This window comes from Pelophylax lessonae (assembly GCF_965119305.1).
Source record: "Pelophylax lessonae genome assembly, chromosome: 11".
In the NCBI taxonomy this organism is placed as follows: domain Eukaryota; kingdom Metazoa; phylum Chordata; class Amphibia; order Anura; family Ranidae; genus Pelophylax; species Pelophylax lessonae.
In genome coordinates this window covers 47,674,232-47,693,734 of record NC_138778.1, presented here as the reverse complement: position 1 = coordinate 47,693,734, position 19,503 = coordinate 47,674,232, and the positions used below count along the sequence as shown (strand labels likewise).

Sequence of the window (19,503 nt, the reverse complement as noted above, 5' to 3'; positions counted from 1 at the left end):
CCATAGATTAGCACAGAACCCATTCTAATAGGAGCGACGCAAGTCGCTCCGACTTAGAAAAAGGGTCCTGTACTACTTTGGGGCGACCTGGAGCAACCTGCATTGACTTCAATGATATGAAGTCCGTGCATGTCGTTCCGAGGTCGCCCGGCAAGTCGGATCGCCTCAGTGTGAACCGGCTCTTATACTCACAAAATGACAGATGCATCAAAAGCTCATCAAATGGAAACAGCAACATCCAGTCCATGATACGTCATTTAACATGACATTGGATATCCAACAGGCTGTTGGATGAAAAAAATATTATGTTTTAACCACTTGACCTCCGGAAGATTTACCCCCTTACATGGCCAGGCCATTTTTGGCAATACGGCACTGCGTTATTTTAACTGACAATTGCGTGGTTATGCAATGCTGTACCCAAATAAAATTGACGTCCTTTTTTTCTCACAATAGAGCTTTCTTTTGGTCACCTCTGCGGTATTTATTTTTTGCGCTACAAACAAAAAATTACCCACTGAAAAAAAAAAAACAATATTTTATACTTTCTGCTATGAAACATATTTTCATCAAATTTCTTCTTCAATTTAAGCCAATATGTAATCTGCTTCATATAAATAAATATAAATAAGCATATATTGATTGGTTTGCACAAAAGTTATAGCGTCTACAAAGTATGGGATGTGTATATACATACATATATATATATATATATATATATATATATATATATATATATATATATATATATATATATATATATATATATATATACGGAAAGGTACGGAAAGTATTCAGACCCCCTTAAATTTTTCACTCTTTGTTATATTGCAGCCATTTGCTAAAATTATTTAGGTTCATTCTTCTTCCTCATGAATGTACACATAGCACCCCATACTGACAGAAAAACACAGAATTGTTGACATTGTTGCAGATTTATTAAAAAAGAAAAACTGAAATATCACATGGTCCTAAGTATTCAGACCCTTTGCTCAGTATTTAGTAGAAGCCCCCTTTTGATCTAATACAGCCAGGAGTCTTTTTGGGAAAGATGCAACAAGTCTTTCACACCTGGATTTGGGGATCCTCTGCCATTCCTCCTTGCAGATCCTCTCCAGTTCTGTCAGGTTGGATGGTAAACGTTGGTGGACAGCCATTTTTAGGTCTCTCCAGAGATGCTCAATTGGGTTTAAGTCAGGGCTCTGGCTGGGCCATTCAAGAACAGTCACGGAGTTGTTGTGAAGCCACTCCTTCGTTATTTTAGCTGTGTGCTTAGGGTCATTGTCTTGTTGGAAGGTAAAGCTTTGGCCCAGTCTGAGGTCCAGAGCACTCTGGAGAAGGTTTTTGTCCAGGATATCCCTGTACTTGGCCGCATTCATCTTTCCCTCGATTGCAACCAGTCGTCCTGTCCCTGCAGCTGTAAAACACCCCCACAGCATGATGCTGCCACCACCATGCTTCACTGTTGGGACTGTATTGGACAGGTGATGAGCAGTGCCTGGTTTTCTCCACACATACCGCTTAGAATTAAGGCCAAAAAGTTCTATTTTGGTCTCAGCAGACCAGAGAATCTTATTTCTCACCATCTTGGAGTCCTTCAGGTGTTTTTTAGCAAACTCCATGCGGGCTTTCATGTGTCTTACACTGAGGAGAGGCTTCCGTCGGGCCACTCTGCCATAAAGCCCCGACTGGTGGAGGGCTGCAGTGATGGTTGACTTTCTACAACTTTCTCCCATCTCCTGACTACATCTCTGGAGCTCAGCCACAGTGATCTTTGGGTTCTTCTTTACCTCTCTCACCAAGGCTCTTCTCCCCCGATAGCTTAGTTTGGCCGGACGGCCAGCTCTAGGAAGGGTTCTGGTCGTCCCAAACGTCTTCCATTTGAGGATTATGGAGGCCACTGTGCTCTTAGGAACCTTAAGTGCAGCAGAAATCTTTTTGTAACCTTGGCCAGATCTGTGCCTTGCCACAATTCTGTCTCTGAGCTCTTCAGGCAGTTCCTTTGACCTCATGATTCTCATTTGCTCTGACATGCATTGTGATCTGGAAGGTCTTATATAGACAGGTGTGTGGCTTTCCTAATCAAGTCCAATCAGTATAATCAAACACAGCTGGACTCAAATGAAGGTGTAGAACCATCTCAAGGATGATCAGAAGAAATGCAAAGCACCTGAGTTAAATATATGAGTGTCACAGCAAAGGGTCTGAATACTTAGGACCATGTGATATTTCAGTTTTTCTTTTTTAATAAATCTGCAACAATGTCAACAATTCTGTGTTTTTCTGTCAGTATGGGGTGCTATGTGTACATTCATGAGGAAGAAGAATGAACTTAAATGATTTTAGCAAATGGCTGCAATATAACAAAGAGTGAAAAATTTAAGGGGGTCTGAATACTTTCCGTACCCACTGTATATATATATATATTATTATTTTACTAGTAATGGTCTCGATCTGCGATTTATAGCTGAAATGCGATATTGCAGCAGACAGTCAGACACTAACTGACACTTTTGACACTTTTTGGGGACCAGTGACACTATTACAGTGATCAATGCTAAAAATATGCACTGTCACTGTACTAATAACACTGGCTGGGAAGGGGTTAACATCAGGGGAGATCAAAGGGGTAAATGTGTGTGCCTGACCAGTGTTTTAGTGTGCTGTGGGAGGGGCTTTTACTAGGGGGAAGGCATGGATCCATGTCCCTGCTTTGCAGGAACACAGGATTCATGCCTTCTCAATCTTCCTTAGTTCTGCCTCTGTGCTGGATGATCAGCAGACATTGAGTGTACAGATTTTGAGAGTGCAGATTTTGTTGTGTTTGGTATCTTTTTGTATATCTGTAGACAAGAAGCAATTACATTTGTCGTTTCAAGTTTAAAATAAATAGATTATTTGTGATAAATCCAATTGTAAAAAAAAACTTTTGTAATTATGCTGTTTCAGCTTTAGTTATAAAATGCTAATTCCCTCCTTATTTTAGGTGTTTGAAGTGTATGAATAAATATTCCACACAAGAGGCACTGGAGCAACATTTACAGTCAGCCACGCACAGCTACCCCTGCCCACACTGCCAGAAGGTGAGGATATGTTTTCTGTCTAACATCTTCATCCTCTCAAAAGACCAAAAGAATACAAGAATATAATTGAAGGAGCAAAGAAAGTGGATATGTCTGACAGCAGCCACTTCGATTCTTCTTCCAAATTTGTAAGAAAACAATAAGTGGAATCTGGATACCTCAGGGGTGGGGCTTAATCTAGCCAGGCAGAAGTAATGTATAGGCACCAAGCACGGCCTTGGCCTGGGATCTAAAGGGCTTCAAAGGTTCGTGACAGCACTTAAAGCGGAGTTCCACCCAAAAGTGGCCTCCTGACCCCCTGACATGCCGCATTTGGCATGTCATTTTTTTGGGGGGGAGTGGGTACCTAGATTTGACAGGTGCTCCCCCTCACTTCCACGCCTAGGCGGCTCGAGCAGCAGTTCTCTTCTCCCCCTCCCTCCCCGCAATCTTCTGTGACACGTCACAGGTCCCGGAAGATTGCCCATCTATTTAGGACGCGCAGCGCGACTCGCGCATGTGCAGTGCACATCCAGCTGTGAAGCCGCAAGCTGTCACAGCTGGGTGCCCACGCTAGTGATGCCGGCGCTGCGGGGAGAAGAGGGAGAGAACCGAGGCTCCCGCCGGATGCATCGCTGGACCGTGGGACAGGTTAGTGTGTGTTTATTAAAAATCAGCATCTACACTTTTTGTAGCTGCTGACTTTTGAGAAACAAGAGCGGGTGGAACTCCGCTTTAAGATGATTGTAAAGGTTTAAATGTTATTTTTTTTTAAAACATACCTGCTCTGTGCAATCTTTTTTTCACAGAGCAGCCATGATCCCCCTTTTCTCAAGTCCCTCACTCCTAGCTCCTCCCCCACCGGCAAGTGCCCCCATAGCAAGTCGCTTTCTATGGGAGCACCCGTACTGGCTCGCTCCCGAGCCGTGCTCTATGTGTCAATAAGACAAGCACGGCTCGGCCCCGTCCCCCGCTCCCTCCCACAGCTGTCTCTGAGCCAATGAGGAGGGGGAGAGCAACTGATCTTGTACACATCACTGGATCAAGATTGGGCTCAGGTAAGTAAAAGGGGGTGGGAGCTGCATGAAAAAGGTTTCTTACCTTAAGCGCCCTTTCACACTGATACATTTTTTTTTGCGTTTTTACTGTGCAAGAAAAATGTTTCTATTCAAATACTAGGAGACTCATTGCGTTACAGGTGTGGTGCGTTTAAAAAAAAAAAAAGTCCTGCATGCTGCGTCTGTGGTGCGGTTTTAAAGATTGCACCAAAAGCACAACCTTACAATGAAATGGATGGAAATTTACGGTAGGTAAATCGCGGTTAAAACGCAACCATCACATATCCATGTGTCAGTCACGTGTCCACCGTTTACAGGTGCAGGCAACCCAAAATGCACAGGAAACGCATCTGAATCACAGCAAAATCCTGGTAAAAACGCATATCAGCTTTTACTGGGATTTTGCTACAGAGCAATGTAAAAGGGCCCTAATGCAGACAATGCATTAAGGTAAAACACAAAAAAACTTGAGACTATAGAACCACTTTAAAGTAAATCTAAAGACATCTTTTTGGGTAAAGTAGTGAATGGTTAAAGTGGAACGCCCAACTAAATACAACATTTCCATAAATATAGAATAAGAATATGCCTTTATTATAACTGCCTATATCTGCTACTTTAAAATAGAACTATAGGCAAACATGTTTTTCATTTTGGAGTAATGAAGGCTTATAGCCTCTGTTAGTTTTTTTCCCATTGGGGAGATTTCTTATCACTGCCTCATAGCCTACATGGGAAGTGAGAGAAAATCCCTTCAAAGTGGGGGTATCCCTGGTTGCCACCAGAACCAGTTGCCCTATTGGAAGTTTTCCCTTCTATTACTGTTGTGGTGAAAACCCAAAATTTGGGATTTTCTTTAACTTTCAGTGATAACAATAAACATGACAAATAGAGAGGGTGAATCTCTCTAACAGGAACACAGACAGAAAGAAAAACCTGACAGATGGTCTAATCCAGGCATGTCCAAAGTCCGGCCCGCGGGCCAATTGCGGCCCCCAGGCTGCTTTAATACGGCCCCACAGGTAATTTGGAAAAGTCTATTGTTGTGGCCCCTGTGAATCCCAGAGCACTGCTCAGGACCACTGGGATCTCTGGATCTTTCAACGCCAATGTTACTTGTGAATACACTAATGTTAACACCCACCGCCCATCCCCACCAGCTTTATATCCCTTGCTCAATATGGCCTCAGACTGATTAGGGAGCACTAAAAACACAAATAAATTTGGCGCTACTATGACAGGACCAGCGCTCTCTCCATGATAACTGGCATAACACCTGTATAGATTTGTCATCCATGTGACGAAATGGAAAGTATGCCATTTGCAATAAACTTTGCATAAAATAGTTAATTTGCATTTAATTTTAATGGTCCAAAGAATGTCAGGCAAAATGGTCGGCCCTCACGGATGTTCACTGTATCAAATCTGGCCCTCTTTGAAAAAAGTTTGGACACCCCTGGTCTAATCCATCTCAATTCTATCCAAGGAAAAATAAATGTTTGCATTTAGTTAGACTTTTATTTGTCCCCTTCGTTTTAAAGTATTTACCTGTTACCTGATCCTGACATTCCTCATATTGTGGCCTCATTTCTTGTGTCAGGCCGGTATCCTCACAGTCCTGCTGCTGAATTTTTAGTATTGTGGTCCCTATGTACTGCGTTTCCCCATTCAGGTCAGCAGTGACACCATTCTCCATAACACTTTTGTTGTCAGCCAGGAGATCAGTAGAGCCCACCCACTGTCTGGACAGGAACAAACACTTGTATGGGACTAAAAGCTTACACCAAAATAAAGGTATTTAGCAGCTATTTCTATAACAACTGGGAGATGGATCGATATAATCGGGCAAATAATGAGTTCATAATATGTTACTTGTTGGAGGCTGGCGAACAACTTTAACTCTGGTTCCCTTTTTTTTGGGGGGGGGGGTTTGAAGAGGAAGAGACATGAGAAAGAGGAAGGAGAGGAGGGGAGGTTCTGGAGGTGAGAAGGGGAAGGAGATGAGAAGGGTAAGGAAAGGAGGAGAGATTCTGCAGAGGAGAAGGGGTTCTGCAGAGGAGGAGAGGTTCTGGAGAAGAGGAGGGGCTCTGCAGAGGTCTGCAGAGGAGGAGGGGTTCTGGAGATGAGAGGGGGGAAGGAGAGGAGGAAAGGTTCTGGAGAAGAAGAGGGGTTCTGGAGAGGAGAAGGGGGAAGAAGAGGAAAATAGGTTCTGGACATGAGTGGTTATGGAGAGGAGGAGAGTTTCTAGAGAGTAGGAGGGGTTCTGGAGAGGAGGAGGGGGAAGAAGAGGAGGAGAGGTTATGGAGATGAGAAGGGGTTCTGGAGAGGAGGAAGGGGGAAGAAGAGGAAAAGAGGTTATGGAGATGAGAAGGGGAAGGTAAGGAGGAGGGGTTCTAGAGAGGAGGAGAGGTTCTGCAGAGGTCTGGAGAGGGGTCTGGAGAGGACAAGGGGTTCTGGAGAGAAGAAGGGGTTCTGCAGAGGAGGAGGGGTTTTGCAGAGGAGGAGAGGTTCTAGAGAGGAGGAGGGGTTCTGGAGATGAGAAGGGGGAAGAAGGGGTTGTGGAGAAGAGGAGGGGTTCTGGAGATGAGAAGGGGGAAGAAGAGGAAAAGAGGTTCTGGAAAGGAGGAGTGGTTATGTTATGGAGAGGAGGAGAGGTTCTGGAGAGTAGGAGAGGTTCTGGAGAGGAGGAGGGGGAAAAAGAGAAGGAGAGGTTATGGAGATAAGAAAAGGTTCTGGAGAGGAGGAAGGGTTATGGAGAGGAGAAGGGGGAAGAAGAGAAAAAGAGGTTATGGAGATGAGAAGAGGTTCTGGAGAGGAGGAGGGGGAATAAGAGGAGGAGAGGTTATGGAGACGAGGAAGGGTCATGGAGATGAGAGCTTCTGGAGAGGAGTAGGGGGGAAGGAGAGGAGGAAAGGTTCTATAGAGGAGGAGGGGTTACGGAGATGAAGAGGGGTTCTGGAGAGGAGGAGGGGCTATGGAGATGAGGAAGGGAGGAGAACAGAAGGAGGGGTCTGTGCTCTTTGTAATCTATCGGAAATTATGTAAGCAGAGCTGGCAACACATGCTTAGGAATTCAGAGTGTTGTCATATCAAAGAAGAAGGTAGGAGCATACTACATTTTTGGTATATTTTTGTGTACCCGCAGCATGTTTAAATGGATAAAACCTGGGGGAATGTGCACATATTGCAGAGTGGTAATAAGTATGTTTGTTTTTTTTTTTGTTAAATGTGCCTTTATACATGCTTTCAATTATCCGTACCTATAGGCTGTAAAACTACTCTGAATTTTACGTAAAACTGCTGTAATATAGCTCATAAAAAACACCTTTCATTTTTTTTTACTACAATTAGCGCTTTAGATAATATTTTTTTTTTTTTGGTGTCCATTTTTGTAGGTGTTTCCTTGTGAGAGATATTTAAGGCGCCACCTACCCACTCATGGCGGAGGAGGGCGGTACAAGTGTCCAGTATGTAAGAAGTTATTCAGGCGAGAACACTATCTGAAGCTTCACAGCCACATCCACTCAGGTACTGCTTATGTCTTTAAGTTGGCCATACATGGTTCCACTTGGTTAAATGGAAAAAACTGAACTCGTTCTCCCATTCTCTATCACACATTTGAGGTGGATGGGGGAATCCTCCCAGCTGTGCTAGTGTATTCTGAAATAAGGGAGATTCCTCCACTGTGAGAATGCAAATTTAGGGTTGCAGCCATTGGATGCAGGAGCTGATCTAGCAGCTTTTATCTGAGGTGGTTGAACAGAAGTTGGTCCGTGGATCAACTTCTGTTCACCGGCAGTTGCCACACAGGGATCAAAATTCAGCTGGGCTCTGCTGAACCAGCTGAATTTTGATCCATCTATGGTCACCTTTACTCTTTTATTATTATTCAATGCCTATAAACCCATACCTTAAAGTGGTTGTAAGGTCAGAAGGTTTTTTATCCTAATGCAATCTATGCATTAAGATAAAAAGCCTTCTGTCTGCAGCAGCCCCCCTAATACTTACCTGAGCCCCATCTCTATCCAGCGGTGTCCACGAGAGCCTCACCTGTCCTGGACTCCCCCTCCTGATTGGCTGAGACACAGCAGCAGCACCATTGGCTCCTGCTGCTGTCAATCAAAGTCAGTTAGCCATGAGAAGAGCAAGATGGTGCAGGGCGGAAGCTGTAGCTCGGGTGCCCCCATAGCAAGCTGCTTGCTTTCTGGGCACTCGCCAGGAGGGAGAGGCCGAGAGCACCGAAAAGGGACCCGAGAAGAGGAGGATCCAGGCTGCTCTGTGCAAAACCACTTCACAGGGCAGGTAAGTATAATATGTTTGTTATTTTTATAGAAAAAAAAAAACAAGACTTTACAATCACTTTAAGTCAGGGGTCTCCAAACTTTCTAAACAGAAGGCCAGTTTACTATCCTTAAGGATCTACGGGGGCCAGACTGTGGCCAGTGGGAAATACCAAACGCCCTATCATTGGGTTTTAGTTGGAGGGGTAGTGCCCTATTAATGGTGTCAGTGGGAGAAACAGTGCCCAATAATTGCTGTCAGTTGGAGGAATAGTGTCCCAAAGGCCAGATAAAGCCAGTCAAAGGGCCGCATCCTGCCCCAGGGCTGCAGTTTTGGAGACCACTGCCTTAAGTCATTACTTTGCTGCTGGGCACACTGAGTGGCAAAGTTGCTGTTTGTGTGCAGTTGTCTGTCTTAGGGCCTCGTCACACTGGGGACAGCTTGCCAGAAAAAAGACTGCTATATTGCAATATAGGGCAGAGAAATACTCTCCTATATGTATGGATGCACGGCTCAGTGGATATTCTAAGGCATTTTGCAATGAAGAAGGTAAAATGTCTTTATTGCAGAAGAGACATAGTATGTCTCTTCTGCAATGAAAATCCTTCCTACTCACAAGTTTTTGAATTCCCGGTTAGGTTCCGCTTTAGGAAAAAAGGAGAACAGATTATCCAAAACACATGTTCATGTTTGTCTATTGATGTTCTGTTCTAGCAGTTCCTCCAGGAAGACAGTAACTTTTCTGTGTCTTTGCAGGTGAAAAGCCATTCAGATGCACTCTTTGTGAGTCTGCGTTTAATCGTAAGGACAAGTTAAAAAGACACATGTTGATCCATGAACCCTACAAACAGTACAAGTGCCCCTTCGCGTATGTGGTTTGTAATTGTGTGCTTTTCTAACTGAAGATGTGTATAAAAAACATGAAGCTTTGACTATTCACATGATGCAAACATCCATCAGCTGATTTGGGAGCAAGTTTGCAGTCCGCGACAAGCTATAGGATGAGCAGATGTGTTGTTGCCCATCATTATCAGTCAGACATCCATCACCTAAGGAAGAAGTTTAACCAGAACTTGCAAAAAGCTTGTTGAATCCTCTAGGGGACAAAGTTCATGTAGCAGTTAGTCCTGTTCAGATCTGAGCTGTGGTTTAGAAATTAAAGCACTTTCTTTTACTTTGCTCTTCCCCAGGCTGAAGCCCAATTTATGGGTGTGCCTGTGGGGAGCTAAAACACAGCACCAAAACCTCTCCCCTTTCCTCTGAGTACATGATATGTGAGAAATATTGTAAAGATATAATAAATGCAAACCTACATTTCACACCGGATCATCCCTGCAGTCACTCCTCTGCAAAGTGTTCTCCATTCATTTGCAACTGTATTTCTGGCTCCTCTGTGTGCCTGTCCCATTGGCCCCTCTCCTCTGCAAGTGCTGTCTGTTTCTAGCTCCCCCTCCTTGGTGGGTGTTCTCATTTACTGACCCCTCTCCTCTGTGTGTGCTGTCTGTGTCCATGCCCCCCCCTTCTCTGTGTGTGCTGTAAATCATATCTAATTAGGTATCCATTTCTTTATGAATCATGTGATGGGACAACAGTGGAGGGGAAAAGGGGGCACACTGTCGACCACACAAGCTCAGCATCCTCAGCAATGACTGAAACGGGACAAAATGCTACAAGCACTTGGTCCCCTAGAGCAAGGGTGCTCAACCTGTAGCCCTCCAGCTGTTGTGAAACTACAATTCCCACAATGCCTCTGCCTTTGGGAGTCAAGCTTGTAACTGTCAATGGCTTGCAATGCCTCATGGGACTTGTAGTTCTGCAACAGCTGGAGGGCCACAGGTTGAGCACCTATGTCCTAGGGGATAGGATGAACAACATCCTTTTGGTAAGACTTTTTTTTAACAACTTGCCGACCAGCTGTCGTAGTTTTACTGCGGCAGGTTGGCTTTGTCCCACAAAACTACATACCTGAACATCGCTCCGGCGGTCGCGATTGCCTCCCATGGAGACAGAAAGGCAGTCTGCCGTTGTAAACACAGCAGACCGCTGTTCTGTTAGTTATAAATGCAGTGATCCTGTGTTCCTCTTATTTAGGAACACAGGTCTCTGTGTTCATGCAGCAAGCCCATCCCCCTACAGTTAGAAAGCACCCCCTAGGGACACATTCAACCCTTTGATCGCCCCTGGTGTTAATCCCTTCCCTGATAGTGTCATTAGTACAGTAACAGTGCATATTTTTAGCACTGATTACTGTAGTAATATCGCTGGTCCCCCCAAAAGTGTCAAAAATGTCAGGTGTTTTTAGCGGGACTGCAACATTGCGGCGGACAGATCGGGCCCTTAACTGACGTTTTTGACACTTTTTGGGGACCAGTGACATTAATACAGCAAACAGTGCTAAATATTATGCACTGTTACTGTATAAATGACACTGGCAGGGAAGGGGTTAACACTGGGGGTGATCAAAGGGGTTAATGTATGCCTAACTGTGCTTACTAACTAGCTGAAACTCTTGATCTCTCTCTGCCTGTCTCACAAAAGACTCACCTGCTTTTTTTACTTAAGCAGGCGGGTCTTCTGTCAGTTTATCTGACGATCGCGGGAGGAAGGCGGCAATCGCCGCCGCTCCTCCAGCGGCCTGCCTCCACCTGTGTCTAAACACAGTGGGAGCATGGCTCCGCGCCGTAGTACTATGTGATTTTTCGCAGCTGAGCCGCCCTGCCGCAGTAGTACTATGGTGGGCGGTCAGCAAGAGGTTAAGGGGGTAAAACCTTCTGGTCCAGAAGTGGTTAAAGTAAAGATGATCTTTTCCCAGGGCTTACAGCAGGCATGTCCAACCTGCGGCCCGAGGGCCGCATGCGGCCCGGAACCTCAGACAATGCGGCCCACTGCCCCCTGACAATTTTTTCTGGGGAGGTCCGAGGAAGGAAGTCAGGTCGGGGGCACGGCCACAGCAGCTTCCAACTAACGGTAGGAAGAGGCTGCCTCAGAGGGGAGGGGAGCATGTGCAGTGTTCCTGACTCCTACCACCATGACCACTTGAAATCACTGAAGTGTTCATGGTGGTTAGAGTGTTCCTTTATTATCACTCAGAAGAAGTAAACCTCTGTATACTGATTCAATTTAATTTGATTATCCTCTAGTTGTGTTAAATTAGTGCGGGGGCCGCAGTGGCGCGGGAAGGGCGCGGCGGCATTTTTTTACTTGTATACCTTAACTGTAGTATATATTTTATATGCGGCCCGAGAACATTTTTCTACACTCAATGTGGCCCAGAGAAGCCAAAAGGTTGGACACCCATGGCTTACAGTAACAGGCTCATGTAATAGCCCACCCTCTGATTTTTCACTCCATTGCTAATACGAATAGTAAAGCCTTTTGTTGGCTCTCCTGCCACCAAGATCAAATACATATATGGGAGCTGTATTACATGCCAAAGGATTTGTGTTTCTGTCCATTCAGTCCAGGGAATCACCAGTTCTGCCACACAGCCCTGTCTGGCAAGGTGTAGGTGATTTTTCTCTGCTGCAATTCAGTAACTCTTAGGGGTCGTTCACGTGTGTAGTAGGGACTGTCACTCCTCTCAAAAGCAATCCACGCTCAGATCACTTTTCAGAGGTGTTTGACAGTCAGTGAGGAGGCATATGTCTCCTGACCACCTGATTTGACCATTCTGCCGCGCCGCAATCACGTGCATTACATGAAGTTGCAGCGTGTCCCCATAGTACTGCTTTAGTCGCTTTCAGTGGTGGCATCGCTCGATGAAAGTGGCATGCTGTTAAAGTTTTGCTGCATGTGTATAGCCGTGAGTGCCTCTATATTAGTGTTCAGACAGGCAGTCTGGGGTTGGTAAAACCGCGGCTCAATCGCCTAGTTTTTCCTTTAAGTGTTTTTATTTGTTTTATCGAATACAAAGAGAAGCAGTCATAGGAACATTACATTCTGTTCAAAGAAAACAAACAAGTTAAGGAATAAGACACACATTTACAGTGTCAAACCACCTAGTTTTACTGCCTCCTGGCTGAACGTGTTCACGAAGCCTTGCAGGTTTCTTCCCTCTACCAGCAAGGGAGACCTGACAGTAAAAAGGAGAAGCAGCAGACTGATCGGCTCACCCCTCTGTCACTCTGCCCTCCCCTCCTATCATTGTGTTCCTTGTTGGCACATGAGCTCCGCAGTGCAACTGATTGGCTCCTTGTGCTTTTTCTCTTTCCCAGTCTAAGTTTTTTTTTTTACGTCTTGTATTAAAAAAAAAAAAAAAATTGGAGTGTGGTTAGCTCAAAGTTTAGAGTGTTATGGTAAAATTTAAAGTGGTATTAAACCCAGAACCAAAAATGTAATATATTACAACTTACCAATCCTTAAATGTAGTGGCTGCATTCGTTTTCTTTTCTTTGGCTTTCTTCCCCTCTGTTTTTACCTGGTGATCTGGCCAGTAACATACCTCCTGTATTAGTGAGACACAACTCTGGAGGAATGAGAAAAGGAGGCACAGCAGCAGCATTGTCAGTTGGGGGGGGGGGGGGAGAGTGGTAAATGTATTAGCAGATTTAGAACCACTAACAAATTGAAGTCAAACTCCAGCTCACACTTTATAAGCAGTTACAGCAAACAGGTTTTTCCTTTTGGAATAAAGGTTTTACATAAATAAAAGCTGATCATTGTAAGCACCCCTGCCAGTGTTAAGTGGTTTGTCCCCTCCAGGTAAACTGATACATTCTGCTAGAGAGTTTGTGCTGGGGAAAACAACAGACTTACTGGCTGGATTATCACATGAAAATAGAAGAAAGCCTAAAAAAAAAAAAAAACTAATGCAACCATCACATCTAAGAATTGGTAAGCTGCAATAAAATAAATGTTTGTTTTTGGGTTTAGTACTGTTTTAAGGTGGGGGTGGAATGTTAAGGTTCACTTTTGGGGGCTAATTTAGTTAGGTTAGATCGGTGCTTTAGTCAAAGGGGATCATTTATTTCTTCTTAACTTTAGGAGGTTTAGCTTTTCAGCTGTTCTTGGTGTCGGAGCCCCACATTAAAAACTACCAGTGTTAGACCCCCGTCACTAAGTGAAAGAAAATATAATCTGCACTATGGGCCAAGAACTATACTTAATAAATAGTTGGCTGTGTATGGAATGTGGAGACTATTACATGCTATAAGAATATAGCGAGCTGCTGCCCCCAATTCTCCCACTTCAGGAGTGGGATCTGGATTAAATTTTATATGCAGTATTGGGTTGAGGCACTGCCCTATTTATTACCTTTAATTTATTGTGCTAGATGCAAATACCGTATGTGCACTGATTGTTGTGGTTAATCTCAAACGTAAATTAGTGACTATTTGAATGCTATAAAAATCCTAAAAGTGTCATGCAAAAATCATATAAAGGCTACCATATTATTCATACAAATCCTTATAATAATGTTCAAATTATCACAAGAACAAAAGCAAAGTGCAAAACATGCAATAAAGTGCAAAGTGTCCAAAATATATTAATTATTCATCCAAATAGTTTATTTGTCCATAAAAAACTCAATTTCAAAAATGTGGTTCCCTTAAAAATGTTGCTGGGTTTGCTAGTCCTTATAGTGCCATCCATGGAGTGACATTGATATGTGTCAACACAATATATAGTGTCTCAGCATGCAGTGAACCTCGGTGTCCCCACTCGTGCCCCCCACCTGGTATCGCACTCACCAGAAATCCTACCCCTTTCAACAGGAGTGTATCACTTTTGGGTAAATACACTGGTGCTTGTGCCTTCTCCACGTCCGTTCACTGGTGTTCCCCCTCGCTATATCATCCTGTTGTTCTCGGTGGAATACAAACGACAGCCCCCTATAGCGTGAATATGATTAAAATTGTATTAATATAAAATATATACACTTACATGAAAGTATTAAAATCTGCGTTCGTAAATCACAGGAGACGATAAAAGGAACGCTTCCACGTTCCACGGCTGAAAAACAGAAGTTGCGCAATGACGCAAGGCTCCGCCCTACGCATTTCGTCACTCTGACGTCATCTGGAGTGGTGCCATCTTACTACACTCCGGGGAAATTTATACCAGTCAGTATCCTAGCAACCCGTAGGCGTGTGTATAGTGGCCATTTTCCTTCGCCGTATTGTATACACTACACCCACACTGAAAACATTTATCATGAAGTGGAGAAAATATGGCACAACAGTGACATTACCAAGAACTGGTTGTCCCTCCAAAATTGATGAAAAAGGAGAAGAAAACTGGACAGGAAGGCTACCAAGAGGCCCACAGCAATAGTAAAGGAGCAACCATATTTTTTTATTTTTACCTCCCTCCACCTAAAAAATGTCAGTTCTTTGTTCAACTGAGTTGGACAGTTTATAGATTACATTAAAGGTGGAAAAACTTCTGAAATTATTTATCATTTTAACAGGGGTGTGTAGACTTTTTATATCCACTGTAAGCTGCAGGAAAGAAAATAGCTTGATTCCCCTATCAACACAGTCAGTGTTGATGGGAGAATCCCTCCTGTGGAGCCATGTGTAAAGCCGTTGGCAATAAATGCATGTAAAATCTGACAGTCTGGTTGTACCAAAGTTGATCGATTGATCAACATAGGTACCAGGGGCGTAACTACAGGGGTTGCAATTGCAACCGGGCCCCATGCTCCAGGGGGCCTGTGCCACTCCCCTGTACACCTGGATAGGAGGGGTGGCGGGGGCAGCATGTAGAGAAATCACTGTCCTCCTTGCAGCTACAGGAGGAAAATGGAGAAGATTGGTTCCTCTGTATGCCGCCCCCGCCACTCCTCCTATCCAGTTCTCTTGTGTTCTGCTGTCTCTGGGCCCCTGTGTGCTCCCCTGGTCCCCCCTACTGTGATGCCCCCCCCCCCCCCTCCTCTGTGCTCCCTCCCCTCTCCTGCCAGCTGCTGAAGGGGATGTGTCACAACAGAGAAGCAGGAAGGTCGGTAAATATGTCATTTACCAGCTCCTTCCTTTTCTGAATGGACAGAGTCATAGTCAGTGACATTGTAAAAAAATAAAATAAAATGATAAAAAAAAAAATACAGTTAAAATACCAAAAAATAAAAACTACTGACACCAGTGGGTGAACTTCCAGGATCACAAAGGTCACACTTGTCACCGAGCCCTGGCATTCCGCCACCGTGGGGAGGCCCCAAGATGGCAGGAAGGTGACCCACTGCAGAACTTGTGAAAGGGTCCCGCTGTGGGACCGTAATAAAGGGCCCCGCAGCGAGAGTAAAGGGCCCCAGAATCTGTGGGAAGAGCCCCAGGCTTGAAGAGAAGGGCCCTGGCCAGGGGTCCAGGGGGGGGGGGGGCCCTTCATGGTTTCTTGCAGTGGGGCCCTGAAGGTTCTAGTTACGCCTCTGATAGGTACATTCAGCCTGCCCTTTCATGGTTCCTGCTGAACTGGCCGAGATTCGAACCATATATAGCCGTCTTAACCCTACATCTGCTTTCTTTTCTCTGTGGGTTAGAATAAGGGGCCCCGTGCATACAGTAGATGTATGCAAAAACAAATCCAACTTTATGTGTAAACTGAAATCTTTTTTTTCTCATTCCCCAAGGTCTCACACTGGCTGCAACAAGGAATTTAATCGTCCGGATAAGCTGAAAGCGCACGTTTTGTCACATTCAGGTGAGCGGGTAAAGCCTCTAGTACAATGCTTGTTGCTTTGGCTGTGCTAGGTCATAGTTTTAATAGCAGTTCTCCCATCATCTGAATCAGGGATGAAAGCACATAAGTGTCAGTACTGCTCCAAGTCATTCAGCCGGCGAGCGCATATGATAGAGCATCAAAGGAGCCATACAGGGAATTACCGCTTCTGCTGCCCCAACTGTGGAAAAGGATTCACCCGCCAGAAATATCTGAAAGAGCATAAGTGTCGACTGCTGGCCGAAAATGAAAAGGACCAGGTAAGGAGTTAGAGGGATCTGCCATTCCGAATTAACCTTTTTGCTGCCACGGCCATTTTGCAATTCTTTTTTTGCACATGTTTAAAAATTAATTTTAGGTCTGAAGATTACATAAAACCCCCAAGTGTTAAAACCCCCAAGTGTTAAATATGTACTGAAAGAAGATACCCTAGAGAATAAAATAGTGGTAGTTCCAATTTTTTATGTCACATGATGTCAAACCTTAACCACTTGCCGACTGCCGCACGACATGTTTACGTCGGCAGTCAGCCCCTCACAGGCAGAGTGACGTAGATCTACGTCGCTAGCCTGTGAGGGTCTAGGGAGCGAGCGCGCGCCCCCGGAGGTGCGCTCCCGCGTGGTCACGGACCCCCCCCCGCACATGTGACCGGCGGACCCGATGTCCGCCGGTCACTCGGCGATCGTCGCTGCAGAGGGAGAAAGGCAGGCGGCTGATGTAAACAAGCCGCCTGTCATTCTCCCCTGTGTAGAAACACTGATCATACGGTTATACTATGTAGGACCGTTGATCACTGTTCCTACAGCTCAAGCCACAGCCAATCACAGTTAGAATCACGCCCCTAGGGACACACACCACCCCTCCCTCTCAAAAAAGTTAACCCCTTCACTGCCAGTGTAATTTTACAGTAACAGTGCATATGTATAGCACTGATTACTGTAGAAATGTCACTGGTAACCCCAAAAGTGTCAAAAATGTCAGTCAAGGGTCCGATCTGTCCGCCGCAATGTCGCAGTACCGCAAAAAAATCGCAGATCGCCGCCATTATGCGTTAAAAAAAAAACAACAAAAATGACAAAAATCTTTCCCTTTGTTAGTAAACGGGATAACTTTTGCGCAAACCAATCAAAATACGCTTTTTGTGATTTTTTTTTTTTTTTTTTTTTACCAAACATATGTAGCATAAAACAAACTGGCCGAAAATGTTAAAAAATTTTGATTTTTACATTTTTCTTTGGGAATTTCATATAAAAAAATTTGAAAAAATATTGCTATTTTTGCAAAATTGACGCTATTTTTTTGTTTATAGCGCATGATCAAAAAATTGCACAGGTGATCAAATACCACCAAAAGAAAGCTCTGTTTGTGGGAAAAAAAGGACGTCAAATTCGTTTAGGTACAGCGTCGCACGACCACGCAATAGTCCGTTAAAGTCACGCAGTGCCGAATCGCAAAATAGGCCCTGGTCAGGAAGGGGGTAAAATCTTCCGGGGCTTAAGTGGTTAAATTGCGTGCGCGCGTGAAATGGCGACAAACTTCAGTACTCTGTATTTTCTATAGATGATGCTTTAAAAGCTCCATATAGGTCATCAGTTTAGTGTTATGAAGGAGGTCTGGTGCTAGAATTATTTTTCTCATTCGTGTGCAGCGATATATAACGTGTATTGCAATCAATGTTTTTATGCATAAGCGCCCCCAAAGTGTGTGTTTACATTTGTATATGTGGGGGTGGGGGGGTTTTATGTGCTTGGGTGTAACTTTTCATCTTTTGTTTGCCTAACTTTTTTTTTTTTTTTAATCACATAAGGGACAAAAAGTCCCCTATGTGATGATTTTTAGGTGATGGGTTCTCTTTAATGAGACAGGCTGGGTCTAAAAGACCGGGCAATAATCACATGTAAAAATCCGACGCACTGGTTGTATCCAAGACAATCGATGGATCGACTTGGGTACAATCAACACATAAACACTGGCTAGGCACACAGTTAACCCTTTGATCGCCCTAGATGTTTTGACAAAAAAACCTAGAAGCTGATTGGTTTCAATGCACCACTACACAAGATTTTGCACTCTTCAGTTTTAGTTATTCGAGCCCAAAAAGGTACATTTTGTCACGATACCGCTTAGGCACAATTAATATTTCTAAATGTTCTTTATAACATAGCAAATCTTCACTTTTTTTTTTTGTTAATTTCCACTTTATTGTGGACTCTGTGCATTGAAGAGTGGTCTAATGCTTTGTACTGTGATAACTATTTTTTATTCTAACACAATGTGATTAGGTCAGAAAGGTTCAGAGGAAAAGAGGGCGAGGGAAACAAGATGATGAGACTGCTGCGGAGGAAGAGACAACACTCACAGAACTGAAGACAAGACAACAGCGCCTGGATGACCCTGGGCCAGAAGAGAGCTTTCAGCAATCTGATGCTGTACTTTCCATTGTGGTTGAAGGGGCCGGAGCTGCCAGTGAAAGCTTAGATGTGTCCTCCGGTCCTGACAACACAGCCACCACCACCGTGACACTGGCAGAGCTGCAGAATGCCACGGACCCTTCGTGTTCTATGCTGGCAGTGCCTATATATATACAGAGCCAAGAGTGACTAGGCTAAGAGAACAAAAACATTGGACTTCTTGTGGCAGTATATTAACCAACACAAATCATGAATCTCCTAAATCTTGCTTTTGTTATGAGTTCCCATAAACCCCATTATAGATTCAATTTGGATGCATTGAAGTAGTACCATGAAAACCAGTGAGGTTTATCAACTCATTTTACAACACAATAAGATGTCTAAGGCACATTGCTAAATACACGAATGAAATTGATATATGTGAACTGTCTTATGCGACAAAAGGATATGTAATTCTGTCTGACCATGTTTATGATTTATACACCTCTGCGAAACAGCAAAGCTAAGAGGATGACATCACTTTCTTTGTTACAGTGGTGTCAACTCTCCATCTGCAGCCTGTTGATTGGACAATGCAGGAATAAGAAAACAAACTCTGCTCTCTCCTCCTGACAACATGTTCCCTGTAAGCACATGTATATGCAGCAGAGCCCAGCGCTGCCCCTCCGTCTCCCAGAGTCCTGCTGTGCGGGACATGACAGTGGCTCATATCAAAACAGATTCAAGTACTTATGCTGGTTGTATGTACAAATGAATTTCGTTATTTTTAAAAGACATGTACATCCTCATTAAATTGTGTTTTTTTTTTTAATATATGCCTTGAGTTTATCTTCAAAATTTTACTTATGGAATGGAATAGGACATGTTCTGTAGTACTGTAATGCTTTAAAAAAAAAACAAACAAAAGATCATAATTGGCTTATGCAACAAAACATCTAAAGCAGGCATGTCCAACCTGTGACCCGGGGGCCGCATGCGGCCCGGAACCACAGGCAATGCGGCCCACTGCCCCCTGATTTTTTTTTTTTTGCTGGAGAG

General features: G+C 44.1%; 1 protein-coding gene across 1 annotated transcript in view; it reads left to right on the top strand.

Moving 5' to 3' along the window:
• Positions 1–18,938, top strand: part of ZNF341 (zinc finger protein 341) — a 61,142-nt gene extending 42,204 nt beyond the window's left edge. Inside the window, exons 11-16 of the mRNA XM_082271838.1 lie at positions 2,987–3,083; positions 7,516–7,648; positions 9,158–9,269; positions 15,966–16,036; positions 16,127–16,314; positions 18,337–18,938. Of these exons, the coding sequence (XP_082127964.1) occupies positions 2,987–3,083; positions 7,516–7,648; positions 9,158–9,269; positions 15,966–16,036; positions 16,127–16,314; positions 18,337–18,654 (919 nt within the window). The 3' untranslated portion in view covers positions 18,655–18,938. The remainder of the gene's footprint in view (positions 1–2,986; positions 3,084–7,515; positions 7,649–9,157; positions 9,270–15,965; positions 16,037–16,126; positions 16,315–18,336) is intronic.
• The last annotated feature ends 565 nt before the right edge of the window (positions 18,939–19,503 follow it).